This window comes from Podarcis melisellensis, assembly GCF_964234715.1.
Source record: "Podarcis melisellensis genome assembly, chromosome: 2".
Lineage (NCBI taxonomy): Eukaryota > Metazoa > Chordata > Lepidosauria > Squamata > Lacertidae > Podarcis > Podarcis melisellensis.
Window position 1 is genome coordinate 93,855,802 of NC_138529.1, and position 17,522 is coordinate 93,873,323.

The 17,522-nt window shown below is 44.3% G+C and overlaps 1 protein-coding gene across 2 annotated transcripts in view; it reads left to right on the plus strand.

The window, feature by feature from the left end:
• The window catches only part of SHQ1 (SHQ1, H/ACA ribonucleoprotein assembly factor), a 58,132-nt gene extending 41,593 nt beyond the window's left edge, over positions 1 to 16,539 (plus strand). For both annotated transcript variants that reach the window (XM_081902278.1, XM_081902279.1), the window contains exon 12: positions 15,336 to 16,539. In XM_081902278.1, the coding sequence (XP_081758404.1) occupies positions 15,336 to 15,999 (664 nt within the window). In that variant the 3' untranslated portion in view covers positions 16,000 to 16,539. The remainder of the gene's footprint in view (positions 1 to 15,335) is intronic.
• Positions 16,540 to 17,522: the final 983 nt, after the last annotated feature.

Here is a 17,522-nt window from a genome sequence, read left to right on the forward strand (position 1 = left end):
TTGCAAGGAGAAAAGCCAGCTGTACCAAAGCCCTACCATATCTGCAGCTGCAGAGAGAGCCAGCGCTACTGAATGGAGGGAAATGGCAGAGAGGCAGGTATTGCTCTGTCCATGGGCTCACACCCCGGGGGGTGAATCATGAAGGGCTGCTCAGTTTACTGTTGTTGTAGCTCTCGCAGCCAGACTCCCCCCCTTTAAACCTGCAAAACGTGGGGGTGATGGACTGTATTTGGCTTTGGAATTGGCATTTTAATCATTAAAAAAAACATGTTTCACTTGTTTCATTTGAAGTAAGATCTGCCTTGGAAAGAGTGTGATGTCCTGTTGTTTTCTGCTGCCCTTTGTGAGGGGTGGGAGGGATGTCCCTGTCACAGTATGCTGAAGAAAACTAGATTTTTCCTCTTCCATGGGCTGCTGTCACTTTAGCTCGCAGAGAAGGAGAAAATTGGCTTCCAGTGTGAACCCAGACATTTCATTTTCAGACCATAACAATAGGTTCCTCTGAAATATTCTCATTCCTGTTTACACACCTAAGTTCACTTCTAGCATTCATTTGCACCTTGTCCTTTCCTGCTATCAGTTTCTCTTCACCTTACCAACTCAAGGAAAGGAGGGGGGGAACTATAATTGGGATAAATGTCGTACAGGAGTCTTGTATGTTCAGCTACCTCTTTGGGCGCTCTGCTCTGTTACTGCTTCTTTCTTCCTTGCAAGACCTGTTGTGTACAGTGTGGAATGGGCCGTGTCATTGTTTTGACAGCTGATAACCACCAGAGGAGGTTTTGCATCTACTGTGTTGCTTGTTATCCTGCCCTGTTGAGGAACTGTCATTTGCCCCAAGATGCGCTAGTAATTTAATTCCGGCTTCCTGTATGTAAGTAATGCTATTTGCAATGCACTGCCGTAGCCTGCACCCCCCCCCCCTTCTGCTTCTGATAAGGCTGTGAATGTTCTTTTTTTTAAAAAAAACAAAACACCATTTCCCAGAACCGGAAGAGCCAGGTCCATTAATTGGGCCATTTCAATATCCGTACCTTCTGTTTCCTGCTACTCTTTCCACTTGCTGATTAGCTTCTGTCGAAAGGAATGTTTGGCGGGTCTCTCTCTCTCTCTCTCTCTCTCTCTCTCTCTCTCTCTCTCTCTCTCTCTCTCTCTCTCTCTCTTGTACTTGCTTTGACAAACACTAGGAAGTGAATGTACATATTTGACGGATGCATCTTTTGCGTCAGATGTCAAATACTTGGAGCTCTGCATCACTTGAACTGCAGCCTTTCCAGTGCTCTCCAGCTGAACAGCCTCATGATGAGCCTCTTGGTGTGAGGAGAGCTCTCCAGGGAATGCCCTTGGTGCGTGAGGCACACAGTGGCGTGTGGGGAAGCCGCTGGCCACTTGTTCTCTCCAGGGGTGCCTTGACAGGTGTTTTCAAGAAGCGTTGCGGCCAAGCTGCTTTGCCACATTGGAGATGGGAAGTGGGTCCCGACAGCCAGGCTGATTCAAATCGCCGATAGCATTTGGTGCAAGGCTTTCTGGATCCCCTGCTTTCTGTTGTGCCTCAATTAAAATGGCAATGTTCTAGTGACTAAATAGCAAGCATTTTTTGTTGTTGTTCTGGAAAGGTAAAAAGGTAAAGGTAAAGGGACCCCTGATAATTAGGTCCAGTCCTGACCGGCTCTGGGGTTGCGGCGCTCATCTCGCTTTACTGGCCAAGGGAGCCGGCGTACAGCTTCTGGGTCATGTGGCCAGCATGACTAAGCCGCTTCTGGCGAACCAGAGCAGTGCACGGAAACGCCATTTACATTCCCACCGGAGTGGTACCTATTTATCTACTTGCACTTTGACGTTCTTTCGAACTGCTAGGTTGGCAGGAGCAGGGACCGAGCAACGGGAGCTCACCCCATCGCAGGGTTTCCGAAATGCCGACCTTCTGATCGGCAAGTCCTAGGCTCAGTGGTTTAACCCACAGCGCCACCCGCATCCCTGGAAAGGTAGTGCCGTTTAAGTGCAGCTATCAAACTTCAGCACAGAAGTGACACTGCTAGCTTCTCCCTGTTTCCCAAAATGCTGTGGAATTCTCAGGAAAAAGAGAGAACCCATCTGCATATCCATGCATATCTTCTACCATCCGGCTTCGGCGCACAGAGTGCCTCAGCACAGTTGTGAAGATGCTATCCTGCACCCTTTCCCAGCTTCAGTCTCAGGAGGATGACTTTCCATGCTTCATGCAGGGTGGCAGAGCACTCATCGTGACTCGCATGGCAAGTGGAACTGTGGACCCTTGCTCGCAGAATCCAGCTTTTTTCTTGGGGCAAGAGTTCGGTATGGCTTTTTACATAGGCCTGAATGTGAGGGACTTATGCTCACGACTGTTTGTGGCAAGGGTTGTGCCCTGGTTTGTCACTTCTGTCATAAATTTGGTTTGCAATATAGATGGACAAATGAGAGCTGCGCCACGGTTGCAGTGTATTCCCAACACCTAAGAAGACAAGTGGCGTCAGGGCCACAGAAAGTCTGAAACAGGAGTTCTCTAGTGCTTGACTCTCTGAGGTGAGGGATGTTTCAGTAATGGGAAGGGATCAATGACACTTCTTTTCCTCACTGTGACAGGTCGCCTTCTGCTGTAAAGCTGAAGTGAGGGAGAGACAGTTCTGGATAATTTCTTTTTTCTGAAACATCCCTGTATAATGCAAGACAGTTATCTTCTCTACCCTCCACCCCTCAAATTCACCAGGATGTGAGATGTCAGGGTCATGAACACATATTTTCTCTCCCATCCTCTCATGATCCTTTAAAAAAAATACCAATGTTTGTAACTGCCACCCTAGCATTCACTGCTCTCAAATGTAGACTTAATAAGTGTACCTCAAACAGTCTGTCTAACTTCTTGTTCCTTTAGGGATCCACCAATCCCCTCCGCTTCTCTCTCTCTCTCTCTCTCTCTCTCTCTCTCTCTCTCTCTCTCTCTCTCTCTCGGCTCAGCTGCTGTCAGCAGTACCCCAAGTGAACTCATATTGGAGGTTTCTGGATCTTTAAACTTTAAAAAACAAAAACACAAATGTAGGCATTTCTACAGAGTACCCAAGTATGTAGGAAACAGTACTGTATTTTTGGACGGCCCCAGTGCTTTTTTTCTGGGGAGTACGCATACCCCTAAACATTTTTTGAATCTTTGTACTTTTGTCCATTTACTGTATTTATTTTTCTCAAAATAAACAATAAAATGGTGATTTTCTTGAGTCAAAATGAGAGTATCCCTAAACATTTTTTTTTTAGAAAAAAAGCACTGGCCCCATTTCACTTCCAGGCTGAATAGACACTTCGCCACCCAAGTTTGCTACTAGAGGAAATGATGTACTGTTCAGAAGTTGCTTTGCAGTGCTTGCGGGAAGCTCCCTGTGGTAAATGGCATCTGTATACCATTGACGACAGCAACGCAGCGCAGTCTGGTTTTTTGCTGATTGATCACTGCTCTTGGCATCCCCTTTAGGCCAAGCCGGCATGTAGTGAGAGGGCATTGCATCACTGCGCCGAGCATAATGAACAGATGCAGGAGCCCTCCTTTCCAAGATTCCGCAGCTATGATATTTACACAGCCACTTAGCAAAAGCTGCAATTATAAAACCAGTGGTGTTCAGATGGTGTATAATTTGTGTACACAATACCATGAAAGACTAATCCACCCTTTAGGCGAAGTTCCTGTTGAGTCTGGCTAATTACCATGGGACACATCATGTTGCATGTGTTTGCAAGGAAGCCGGAGCCGGGTCTCAGTGCTTATGCAGTGCGTAGTAGCCCTTGGTACTAACTGTGATTCTGACTTGTGAAATTGTAGAACACGCATCTGCATTTGGGACAGAAGCATAGCTGTCAACTTTCAGATTTGAAAATAAGGGATCAGCAGCCTCAAAAATAAGGGATCAGCAGCCTCCCCTGTCCCGGGGACAGTCTACGGGATATCCAACAATCCGGGATAGCAATGGGAAACGGTGCTGGAATAAGGGAATTTCCCACAAAAAAAGGGAAGGTTGACAGCTATGGACAGAAAATCGATTTTGTTTGTGTCTTAAGTCTTCTACACTGAGCATGCTTTCAGTTCCTAATAAGTATAGCAGAGCATACTCACATATACATGTGCATGTATGCAGAGAAATGGCACATACATGTATGATTAAATTTACATCTATTATTTTTGAAGCTTGTTAATGGCAACCTCAGATGTTAATTAGAAATAACCTTGAAGCTGTGAGGAAGCACATTGAAATACAGCATATCTGCTAAGATATCTATGTTAAAAATGCAGTCACCGAAGATCTGTCTCTCCAGGTACACCTTTCAAGGCTTTTACCTTTTGAGAAGAAATGCTTCAGTAACATAGGGAGTTTTGAAGCGTGAGATATATTTTCTCTCTCTCTCTCTCTCTCTCTCTCTCTCTCTCTCTCTCTCTCTCTGTTTTTTTGTCGGAACGCAGTTAAATACTCAATTGTAAAGCATTTTTGTCTTTCAAGTGCTGCTCATAAAATGGTTCTGTTGGTTCATTTATGGAGTTCTTCCCTTTAAAAAGTGGCTGAATTTTCTGTTTCATTATCTGTTATGTTGTTGACCCTGGCTGCTCCTGGATGAGAGGGGCTGCTTCAACACTCCATCTGTGGTATCGTCTATATTTTATTGAAGCATAATTGAGCTTTTCATGTATTTTAGTTCTGCACCTTCTGTAGTTAAATTGATGTCGATCCTTGTCATCTGTCTGCAATTACTGCCCCTAAATTGTATAGAAATTTTTATTTCCAAGGTGTGTGGTCTTAACTCCCTCACCACTTAAATGTTTTAGAACTTGAGTGCAGAAATGAACACCTTGGCTCTGTCTGGATGTAAAAATGAGCTTTAATATTATTATTTTTTATCATTGGTAGCTCTTTACTTGTTCCAACAAGAAAGATTTCCCCTTCCTTGAGATCTGAAAACACTCTCTTTGGCGATCACTCGTAGCCAAGTAAAATTGTCTTCCATAAACACGGTTTTAACAATGAGTCCGTAAGTGACAGTGGAGGCCAATTCTGGATCCACACATCCTTCCACAGTGGGGACATTGGTTTCCAGGCAGGAGTTGATCACGGTGTGGATTTGCCAAGCGTGCCTTCCTCTTAGCACGGTTCTCCATATGACAGCAACAATTGCAGATAACAATGGCTCTCAAAGTGAACCATTCACAGTGAGATCAGGTGTTAAACAGGGTTGTGTTATTGCCCCAATTCTATTCATTATTTTCATTGCCATGATCCTACACTTTGTCGAAGGGAAAATCCCTACTGGGGTAGAAATCATATATCAAACAGATGGAAAGCTCTTCAATCTGAGCAGGCTGAAAGCAAAGAGTAAGGTTACCATAACTTCAGTCATAGAGCTTCAGTATGCTGATGACAACGTAGTGTGTGCAAGCTGAGAGGATGACCTCCAAACCATCCTAAATATTTTCGCAGAAGCTTACAAAAACACTAGGGAAGCCTTTAACAATGGCAACTCTCAGTTTTGAAAGAGAAAGGGGTGCCTCTGTAATAATGTGTTTGATGGGAGGTGTGGTCCAAAAAGTTCAGGAGAGCACCAGGTTGAGGAAGGCTGGTTTAAATTGTGAGAGGGCAGCAAGATGCTGATGCAACAGCATTAAAACCTGAGAAGGCAGAGGACTTGCAGGCACATCCAGAAATACTGAGCAAGCATGATCTTTTCACCCAGGTGGTAAGCAGGCCAGATTCCAGGTAGATTTATTCTTCTGACATCCTTCACTGTGTGTGCGAAATAATCTGTCCAGCCAGCTTTCTCTTTGTAGGTGAAGCAATTATGTGGAATTTTAACACCCAGCTCTGCAATTCTGATGGGTCACTTTCCAACCCTTTGTTCTGCTAAAAGCTGTTAAGTCTTTTTTGGCAGAGTAGTTAACGGAGAAGCAAAGTGATCAGGCACACCCTACAGTTCAGCATGCCAACCTTCCCTCTCTTGCTAATGCAGGAACTCCTTGGCTGGTCACCTGCAGGGTACATAGAAATTAAATAACACTTCCTTGTAAAACTAGTGTGCTGTACAGATGACCACAGTGTGTTGTCATTTTGTATGTGAATGCATGCTAGCCCCTGGTATACATTGAAAGGGAATAGTGTTTGTTGTCTGCTTAATCGTATGATGGCCTGAAAGTTTTGAAGAGTTTACGTGCTTTTTGGACTAAGGCTCTTTTTATTCACAGAGATTATGCACATTCTGCTAAAGACAGCAAAATCTCTCCCCGTTCTCTCCTCCACCTACACAGCCCCAGTACAGTGAATCTCCAAAGGGTATCTTCCAGCTCCAGCATGGAGACTGGATACCCTTGGATTAAGTTATATCCATTTTGCAAGTGACCTTAGAAGCCAATTTAGTTGGAAGGTGAGTTAGAGTGTTTAGGATCTTGGCCTCAGCCATGCCTGCAATTCAGCAGGGTACAGTAATAGGAATATTTTGCTCTGTAGGTGAATCCTGCCAATTTGTTTAACTACAGTGGAAAATGAATTTAATAGTTGTCTTTCAGTGGCATGTTACTTGGGTCTTACAATATGTATTGTTGTGTGCAGTTACATCAGTGCATGATATTAGCAGAAGTTGCCTACACTTACACACACACAAACTTTACAGATAAGGCATGATATATGTGCATAAGAAACCTTCCTAAGTAGAAGAAGAAGAAGAGTTTGGACTTGATATCCCGCCTTTCACTCCCCTTAAGGAGTCTCAAAGCGGCTAACAATCTCCTTTCCCTTCCACCCCCACAATGAACACTCTGTGAGGTGAGTGAGGCTTAGAGACTTCAGAGAAGTGTGACTGGCCCAAGGTCACCCAGCAGCTGCATGTGGAGGAGCGGAGACGCGAACCCGGTTCCCCAGATTATGAATCCACTGCTCTTAAACACTACACCACGCTGGGTTGCCATGATGTTGCATTCCTGTGATTCGTCTTGTAAGGAAATTTCACTTTAGTAGGATTTGCACAGCCCATCGTTGAATGCAAGGTTGTGTCTCTGGACTGTATGTGCAAGTAACCTCTGTCTTAGACCATGCTTCTTCAGCTACACTTAAAAATAAAATTAAAAAAATTAACTCCTACAGAAATCGAGGCAATGAACCAGTATATAATACTAGGTTATCTTTCTATACAGGCAGATTCAAACATGATACTTTTTCATGCCCCCCCCCCAGCTTGGGAATGGTAGCAAATGGAAAATGTTGCCTGCGCATATATCTGCATTGTGACATCATTATTTGCACTTGCACTTCTTCACAGGCATCCTTCCCAAACACCACTGTGCAGTGAAAAATGTTAGATCAAAATCTGCCCTGCCTCTTTAGATGAGCTGTGCTGGGATTGTCTAAAATAAGAAAAGGCACTAAATTGTTTTGCCACCTGATGTTCAAAGACTATGCAAATCATGGAGGATTAAGAACTTCTTAGACAAAATTTAGCAGAAACAACAGAAAGAAAGCAGGGTGACTACTAGGCCCGCCAGCAAAGGAACGTAGCCTTCCCTATCAGTTGTCACTCCAGGTGTGTGGGCAACTTCTGAGATGCTGCCTCCCTTGCTTTGTCTGTTCCCCGAAGCTGTGTGTTAAATAAAAACATGCATACGATCAATTTAGCTTGCAATTAAACATTTTCCTTAAGCAGTTGGCACTACGACAACTGATAATTACCATGCACAACACTTTGAAAAAGCCTTATTATGCTTGTTTATGTAGGATCACTCTTGGCATAATAATAAGCTATCATTACTACAAATGTACTTACTGTACGAGCACACCTTAATGTAATCGCAAGGCTCAATTAATCACACTGGAGAATTAAAATGAGTGACTTTAATCTTCCTAAATTAAATGCTTATCAAAAGAGCTTTGAAACTTCAGGGCACGTTTACCTATGTTTTGCTTTATAGGTAATATGTATATATATATATATATATATATATATATATATATGCGCGCTAAACTGCCCATGGTCACATTCTCACTTCCCATCTTCTTGCCTTTTTTCTTCTGTGCATAATGGTTATCAAGCTGTGGTGTCCCCCCCCCCCCCCCGTGTCTCTCTTGGGAAGTTGCTTCCACTGTGCTTGGCTCCTTTGGCAAAGATCACAAAGGGCTAATAAGCTTTCTTTCTAAGTTGGCAAGTATATTCCTGACACTTGGTTCATCATGCTACACAGTCAGTTTACTTAAAGGAAATAGGCAGGGGCAGGTGTGCAATAACAACACAAAAAGGCTAGATTGGCGATTCCTGTGAAACTGATCTCTGCCAGCTTTGGCAGAGCCTTGGAGTGGCTGCGGCTGAATGACAGAGCATATACTTTGCATATAGAAAGGCCAAGGTTCCATTCTGGGAATTTCTAGTTAAAATTGTCCTTGGTTAGCAGAGCTGGGGAATACACCCCCCCCACTTCCTGTATGAAACCATGAAGGTGATATTAGCCACTAGGTGATAGTTATTCAACACTTCTGTGTCCTGGGAGGTTATCTTAAGGAAGGGAAGACCTGATTTTTGCAGTGGTACTGAAGCTAGTAATTCTCCACTTAGTTGGACTAGCCCATTCTCTCAAAAAGCCAGCAATTTCCAGAGGCAGAACTATATGTTACCAATAACATGAATTTCCACTGGAACCCCCTATGGAGGTCTCCCTTTCATGATAGATCAAGATAGATTTGCCCCTTTGCAAAGATGATGAGTAACTTGGTTTTCCAGCTGTTCGGCGAGATACTAAGCAGGGAAAGTTAGCAGTGCGCCACAAACTTTATTGAACTATATTTTGCACTTGTAAGTATTAGATCCAGAGGAAGTGGAACAAGTTTATGGGAGACTTAAGGTGTTTTCTGTTGGAGGTGAGCTTTGATATCTGTCAAGGTCAGGCTTTGGCTGGGTACACGACTCTGGCTTGGGCTGAAGGCAGGGTAGGGTCCAGGTTGTGCTATGGGAGAGCAGAAATCTGATGTTGCTTCAGCATGTACCAAACAGACTGAGCTCTATATAGCCGTTGCTGCAGCAGCAGCAGCAGCAGCAGCAGCAGCAACGTCCCTGCTGTAAGCCCCAGTTCCCCAGGAAGGTGCCCTTTCAGTTAAAGGACCTCAGCTAGCTCCTTCACTCACTAACGGAGTAAGGGAGACTCTGGTCTCACTGGGTCTCCTGTGATGATGATTATCCTGTGATGCAGTCCTCCAGTTCTAAGGATGGAAGTGCTGTATCCTCAGACCACGGCACAGACACAAATGGCTCATGGGGGGGGGGAAGTGTTTTGGGGAATCCTCATCCCCTGAAAACCAGGAATCAGGGTCATGACATCTTATGATACAGGAGATATTTGAACAAGACTTAAGTTTCTTTATTACCACCTACTTTTTGTAAAATATCAGTGTGTCTCTCCCACCCCACCCCCAGCTACAACCACCGCTTTCTGTGAATTTACAGTATCTTAATGGACGCCAACATAAGAGCTTGTTGTCCTAAAGCAAGTATATCCAACCTTTGGCCCTCCAGATGTTTTGGACTACAATTCCCATCATCCCAGACCATTGGTCCTGTTAGCTAGGGATCATGGGAGTTGTAGGCCAAAACATCTGGAGGGCCAAAGGTTGGGGGTGCCTGTCCCTAAAGCCTTTCCCCACCCCCACCCCAGAATATAGCAAAATTCTGTTAATTGGTGAACAGATTTAAAGCATTTCCAAGCTGTAAGTGTTTGTTTGTTGGTACTTCTCTGTGGAGAGAGCAATTAAATCACTGGGGGGGAGGGGGAGACAAAACTGCTTATCTTGAGAAAATTTCTAATCTTATTCAAAAGGGATGGGGGGGGGACACAGAGGAGGATTGTGGGAAGAGATACGGCAGAGGGAAGATCTCTCCAGAGGGTGCAGCTAACTAGTAGACCGGGGGCGGGGTGGGGGGAGAAGCCGAAACTGAGAGTGCAGGTGCCAGTGGGAGCAGGATATGAACCCTTTTAAGCAAGAAATAAAAAGAGTTAAAAGTTTGGTGTGGATGTGTGAGAGAGAAAATCAGCAGTGGTACAATTAGAGCTGAAGATTTGCCTGTAAGGGGACGAACGCTCTCGCTGTCACTGCGGGTGACTGTTTTCACTGAAGCTTTAGAAAAACAGGTACCATGAAACTGGAACAGGGAAACTTTTTCTTTGCCTGGGGAACGCATTTGCTGGAAAGCATGCCCGACATCAAGAAACTCCCAGAACGTCAAGAAGCTTGTTCTGACAAGGATTCTTCTTTCCAGGGACTGCAGCCTAAAGAACAGTTCTTGACAATGTCTAACTGCCTTTGTCAGAATGTTTACTCCAGCCACTTGGCTCTGTAGTTGCGCTTTTATTCTTTTTTAAACGGCAGCAGTTTCGCTTGCAGGGAAAGGGATCCTTGTAGGGGATTCTTGCACGATGAGAAGCGCTGGCTTTTTTTTTGCGTGGGCTGCACGATGCATCTCTACTTCAAATACGGCCTCGGAACTATCTCCTTCAGCCCAGTTGGGAGACAAGGGATGACTTCCATATCTTTGAAAATAAATGCCAGCGTCCTTTTTTGAGTGAGTAATTTGTGTGCCTGGCTGGAAGCCAGGGCTGTGAACTGCTCTAACGCTTTGGAGTTCTGAAGCTTGCCGATCTGGCTGGTAGCCAAACACATGTAATATTCATTCTGATAACATGACTGCTTGCCTTTGAAATGTGTGGGTGTTGCTCTGTGGTTTCTTTGCGCACGCCAGAGTTTGCACCCTCTCCCACTTTGATGCCCAAGTTGCATCATCTGAGCGCTACTCTGTCAGTGGTGCGTTCGGTGTTTCTGGTGCATACAGATTGAGTTTCTTTCCCTTAGATTTACGCCTAAGCTCCTATTTGAACAGAAGGTTTCTTGTCTTGGACACAGTGGGTGGATTAACACATAACGCCAAGCAGTGGTTTGGTGCTCCCGGACGACAAGCTCTGTGCAAGCAGGCTACCACCATTCCTTGTGTGCTCAGCTTAATTAGTCACTCCTAGTTTGCAGGCGAAGCACAAACGATAATTTGCCAATGTGGGGGTCACAAAATAATTAAGCGGAGCAGCAGAGTGTGCAGATGCAGGATTCATTCCCGTAGTGCTGGACCATGGCAAGATGGTCCAAGGTTTGCATTGCTTGGATCAGAGAGTGGGCTGAAGAATTAAGTGGTGGTAAATGGGAATGTACCACAAGGTTTATTGCCCCTGCAACAGGCATGGCCACCCTTTTTAGGCCAGAGGGCCACATTGAGGATTGGTCAATCTTTTCAAACCACATGCCAGTGGTGGCATGGCCAGAGCATGCACACTCTCCACACAAACAAGCCATGCACAGAGAGTACGCTTTCATCGTGTGGCTCCAACATTGTCAGTGGAGGCACAGGTGTGGCCTTAGTTGCTAGAGATATCTACTTTCAGCTCCAGCTAGTTGAGCAGCTTACACACCTTTTGCAGTAAAATTACTTGGCCTTTGCACTCCAGTAAGTGCTCCAGTAAGTTCCAGACTGGGCTATTTTAACATGCTCTTCATGGAACCTGCCCTTAACTATGACTCGGAAACTTTAACTGGTCCAAAGTGCAGCAGGGTACTGGGCAGGGTTCATTTTATAACTCATGCAATCCCTGTTTTAAAATGGCTACATTGGTTGACAGTCTGTTTCCAGGCCTGATTTGAAGGCCCTATGTCCCCCTAAAGCCCTAAACAGCTTAGGCCCCAAATATCTGGAAGACTATCTCCTTCCCTACAGTTCCTCTCAGGTGTCAAGAGATCCCTCTTGGTAGTTCCATCACCCTCAGAGCTTTGGGCCATGGTGTCCCTGGAGAGGGCACCCTCTGATGAAGCCCCCAAGCTGTGGAATTTCGTCCTCATGGGTGTGTCTAGCATCTTCATTGTATAGCTTTCATCATACCTCTTTGCCCTGTCCTTTGACACCTGAGAGAGATATTTAAGGATCCGCCCTATTCTTCTGATTGTACATTTTTTTAACTGATACAGGGTCTGTATTTTTATATCGTTGTAACCTGCCCTGGGACCTTATGGTGAAGGGTGGTTAGGAAATCCAATAAAGAATAGTAACATACACACACACACACACACACACATTCAGACAGCCTCTCCATTCTGTTGCTGATCAGCAGAGGGACCTCTCCTCCCAGCTCAGGACTGGGATGGAGAGGAAAGCCGTCCACTTCACCTTGCAAAGGCACGTCTTCTCCCCCTGGCATGACACCATTGGACAAAAGTCTTAGTGCTCAGGCAACAGGAAGGCTCTGTCCCTGTTTAATAATTATTTTTATTTTATACCCTGCCCATCTGAGCACCAAGACCTTCGTGCAGGATGCCCTGCCAGAGGGGAAAGAAGTGCCTTTGCCAGGAATAGCAGGGATGAGCTGCCTGATTTTTTTGAGGGTTGGTGAACCAATAGAAGTGGCTTGACAAGCTAGATGCAGCCTATGCTACCCATAACATATGAACACCGTCTCTCCAAATTGTCAAGAAAGAAGGGGTACAGCTACTAAAACACAGCTACTTTAAACCACAGTGCTAAAAGGTCGTAGAATTACATAGAACTGTAGAGTTGGAAGGGACCACAAGGGTCATCTAGTCCAACCCCCTGCAATGAAGGAATCTTTTGCCCAATGTACAACTTGAACCCATGACCTTAAGGTTTAAGAATCTGCTCCTCTACTGACGGAGCTATCATTTTGCCTGAATGCTTCCTGTCTTGAGGAAGACGGATTATTGACAGCCTCGTGCATATGTGGTTCCAACTGTCTCCAAAAGCAGGTGCTTTGCCCAAATATGCCAAAGCGCCTGTGATTTAAAGGATTTGGGTTGTACTCCTTGTGGCTTTGAGGACGGCCCTTGCCAGCCAAGTTTCTTCAAGATGTTAATGGGAGTTGCATTCCAAAACATCTGGAGGGCAGCAGGTTGGCAAAGGTATCTGTATATTTCTGCCGTGAGGGTTTTGATTTTTTAAAATAACTTTGCTATGGGACAATAATTAGGAGATGTCACCTCTCCTGGGAATTATAAATGGGGAAGTATGAAGCCTGCTAGAATGCCAAAAATACATCCTTTCCTAGAAGGCTCCCCCTCTTTTCTTTTTACACAATGAAGAGAACAACAAAGCAACGGAGTTGTATGAAATATGGATCAAGGAGGGAGAGAGGAAGAAAGGGAAGCCAGGTATAAATAGCAGACGTGCATCCTGTTTTTTTGGAGTTTTTTTTTTTTTTTGCAGTAGAGCTTTGTCTCAGGCTATCAATCAACTTTTCACCACTTCCTGCAACAGCAGGTCTGCTATAAATCCTGCCGTAACTGACTGGGTTTCATTTCCTCTGCCAAACCCTGCTAACCTGCGAGGCATGACACAATGACACCAGAGCGAGCAGCTGATAATGTAATACACAACTCCTGTGAGGCGAAAGTTAAAGTGCTTGTTCTCTCAGCTGAATGATTTTAAAGATCTTTATATTCTAGTTCCCAGGGGGGATAATTACTCAGTATAACACACAGTGCATGCCTTTAAAAAAAAAATCCCCTATAGGAATTTTATTTTAAAGTGTGTGGTAAGGATGGGGACAAGCAGTTGCCTTAAAAAAATGCTCTAACCCTTTCCCAAATTGCTTCCATTCCAAGAAGCAAAGCAACATCTTTCCCCCCCTTTTTTTAAGATTCCAGGAGAATGTTTTAGCTCAACCCCAATTATAAGGCTATTAAAGGCAAGGTTGTAACTCAGCAGCAGAGCACATCCAAAAGGTCCTAGGTTCAGCTCCTGGTGCTTTGAGTTACAGAATCTCAGGTAGCAAAGCAGAAACAAACTAGTGTCTGAGACCCTGGAGAGATGCTCTGCTGTGAGATGGGGAAGACTGTAACTGAATGAGCACAGCTCCGGTTCTGCAGAAAGCAGATAGTTGCATTCTGCGAAGGCCAAAATTGCAGCTCAGTTTTGCTCCGTTTGACCTCTGTAAAAGTATTGAAAAGCACTCAGCCAGCATAGAGAGCACCCTTCTCTATTAAAAGGAAATAACACATGCAAGCGTAGCAGTAAGGTTCCCTTAATTCAAGTGTTACAGATTAGTTACTGTGCCATCATTAAATGCTTATTGAAGCCATTAATTTGTTTAAATTAATCCCCATCATTCTTTTTTCTTTTTTAAAAAGTCACATGAAACAAAGCGTCCTCCGTTTGTGGTGCAGGGTTAAAGTGTTCTGACACATTGTCTTGTTTTCTTATACGCACAGCTCACCCCGCACAAACATGCACCTGTTTCATGCCATTGATCTGCGCACTGAAAAGGATGCTAATCACTGTGTCCATAGAGGTGGGCAGGCAGCTCCTAATTCTTAATTTAACAGTATTAACTCTTATTAGTGGCTTTGGAGACTTCCCATATTAGTGGCCTTCGACAGTTCAGTAGCGCTATTGCAATGATATTAACGGTAATATTTATTACCGTTTCTTGAGTTATTGTTTGATTCATTAACAACAATTTACGTAAACACCAACATCTGTTACGTTATGGTGTCTCGGAGCGTATAGTTGAGATTCCGTTGCAACCTTTGAAACTTGCTTTGTCAAATGCAGCTTACTGGAGGAGTGAGAATTTACCTTTCAGACTCCCCCTTTTGCAATCTTCTAACCGAGGGGAACAAAACCATTCACCAGGCTGTACAAATTATTGCTTATTGTGATTTATTTGCATGAGGTTTACCTATCATAGGCGGTGGTGGTAAAAATACATAATACAAGCACGAGAAGGTATGGAACACATTTTCCTATCCAATTAAAAATAGAGCCCACAGATATTTGTTTATAAGCCCAAGTCACTGGCGACATACACACTTGCAAATTAATAGTTCCTACCCCACCCCAGTCTGATATTAAGCTCAAAACCAGTTTTAATAGTGGTAGGAACTCAGCAGAAGGAAGTGATCTTCTCTTTAAGCTATTTCCTTCTGTTCCATCTTCTGACATAACTTTTGCACTTTGCTAAAGTGTTGTGAATGCTCTAGGCTAGAGAGATGTACAGCTTCATGTTGTCCCAATGACTTGAGGGATATCAGCTAATCAAATCTTCAGATAGAAGTGTTCTTTCATAATGTGGTCTGAGGGTCTGGAAAGAGTTAAATGGAATGCATGGTGAGTTTCTGCATGTTCTGGGAATTTGGGCAACCCCAGTTACAGTTTTGTCATCACTGAGGTTTGTTGGTTTTGATAATCTTTGTATCTGTCAGCCGCACAGAGTGTAACCAAAATGTATGCGTGCTCCCTCCCTCTCTCTCTTCCTTTTAAAGGTCAAAGAAGTTGGCAGCCCTTGCCGAATGCGTGCAGAAAGCAGAGCTGAGCAAGGCCAAATTAGGTTTTGAGCTTGACGAGCTGGAAGCAGCGGCCCTTCTCGTGCAAGAGGAAGAAAAGGAGTTAAAAGCTGCTGGCACAGACGTCTCCAAGCCGCAGCTGCCTCCCTCCGAAGGAGCTGCTGCGAGTGACTCTGAAGACTCAAGCAGCACTTCATCATATGAGACAGGAGACTCCTATTCAGATGAACAAGAGTCCTCTGCCAACGAAGATGGGGAAATAAATCCTTTACAAAGCACACTCCAAGAGGAGAGGACAGCCCTGCTTATTGACTGTAATGGATTAAGGCGAGACATAGGCACTTTGACGCTAGATGCTAGTAATGAAAAATCAAAGGCTCCTTTGCAATCTACATCTGTTCCCGGGAAACTGATAGAGGAATTAGGGAAGCAAATGCAGGCGGCAATTAGGCTTACGGAGCAGCCTGAAGGTTTGCCTTCTGTAAGTGGCGGCAGCAGCAGCACTTCAGAAGAGACAGGAACAAGCTGCACGGCTCAGCCTCAAGGACTTTCGCCGGATCGTAATGGAAAGAGACATTTCTTAGAGGTGTCTCCAAAGCCCAGCGCTCTTCTGCTTCTTGGCAGCACAAATGAAGCTTCTTAAGGAAATGTGGACGGGGTGGGCTAGGGGGTTGTGGGTTTTTGCAGTGCTAGCTGCTGTGGTTCATTTTAACAGCCAAAGGCCACTTCAGCAAATATTCCTCTGTCAAATACCAGTGATGCATGCAAATAAAACAAGACTGCCTATTCTCTGGAAGTTAGTTTTGAAGTGGCATCATTCAAGGTTAGTAGTATTACAAAAGGTATGATCAAACATCAGTGAAGCTTGCTGATTTGTATTCTGCAGATTGCTTATAGTTCAAATCTATATTTAAATATTGTATTTCATTATCATGGTTTCCTAGCTCCTAAATTTTCCACTCGGGATATTACTGTCCTCCTTATTTCAATTTAACCATTTTGAAGTGTCCATTGTACAGCGACTAGCAGTAGGCTTGGTCATCACAGGCACTCACATCTAATAAGATGTGCTTCCGTAGTAGATGCATATGCAATATCGTCAATGCCAGTGCTGCCTGATCCTGTACTTTCTCACAAATTATGGGACTTATTGCCAGGTAAGAGTACATAGGATTGCTCTCATCTTTTCTTTTCAATCTGTGATACATGGCTGTGTATGGTGTTTTTTCTTTCTTTTTTGAACATGTATATGGTCAGAATATACAGAATATATTTTGCCTTTTAAGTATGAACAACTGATTTCAGGTTATCCGTACTCCAGCTGCGCTGCTAATACGTGATTGGGATGGAGGAAAGGTGGGTTTAGTGGCTGGTGCTGGTCCAAAAGGAACAAAACATTCTTTGTAGCTGCAACTCTTAACAGTGGCTCACCAAAAGATGCACCACCATTCAATGATGGAGCTGAGTATATATTGCGTTTTTCTGCCTTTTAGACTTTTGCCTGAACTACCAACTTATCCTCTTGCTTTGCTCTTGGGTAGCTAAGCTTCATTAACTAACTGTAGGCAGAGCTGTATGTGTCTTCTGCATCCCTGTCCGAACGGTATGCACATCTCTTGAACTCGGCATCCTGAATTCCACTGAATCCTTTCTTTGACAATATGTTGCCACTGTGGTGGGCAGAGGCAGAATAAATTCTCCAGACTATGCCAGCACATTTTCACATGCTTGATTTGTTGTGCAGATTTGAAAAGAAGTACGTGTCTGTGTATATGATACATACATCCCAACACTGCAGCGCTCCAAAGAAACCTATATTGCAAAAGTTTATAGTGTCCCATTCTTCACACTTGCACTTCCGTTTTGTGGCTGCCAGCTGGGGAAGGGAGCCTGCCTGTTCTGTTCTCAGAACAGCTCTGTTTCTATCTGAGAACTGACAGCTTCTGTGTTTGCGAAAGCAATCTCTTTATTCTGTCCAAAGCATTGTCTTGCCTCCTGTGTAGGTTACTCCATTCTAACTTCGTTCTGGCAGAGTTGGAGCCTGACCTCTCCACCTTTTCTTCTCTCCGCCCTGCCCACCAAACGCTCAGGAAATTTCAGTAAGCGGAGATAAAATCCCGCTTCCCCTTTAAGTGTTGGGAATATGTGGAATGCAAGAACTAGTGT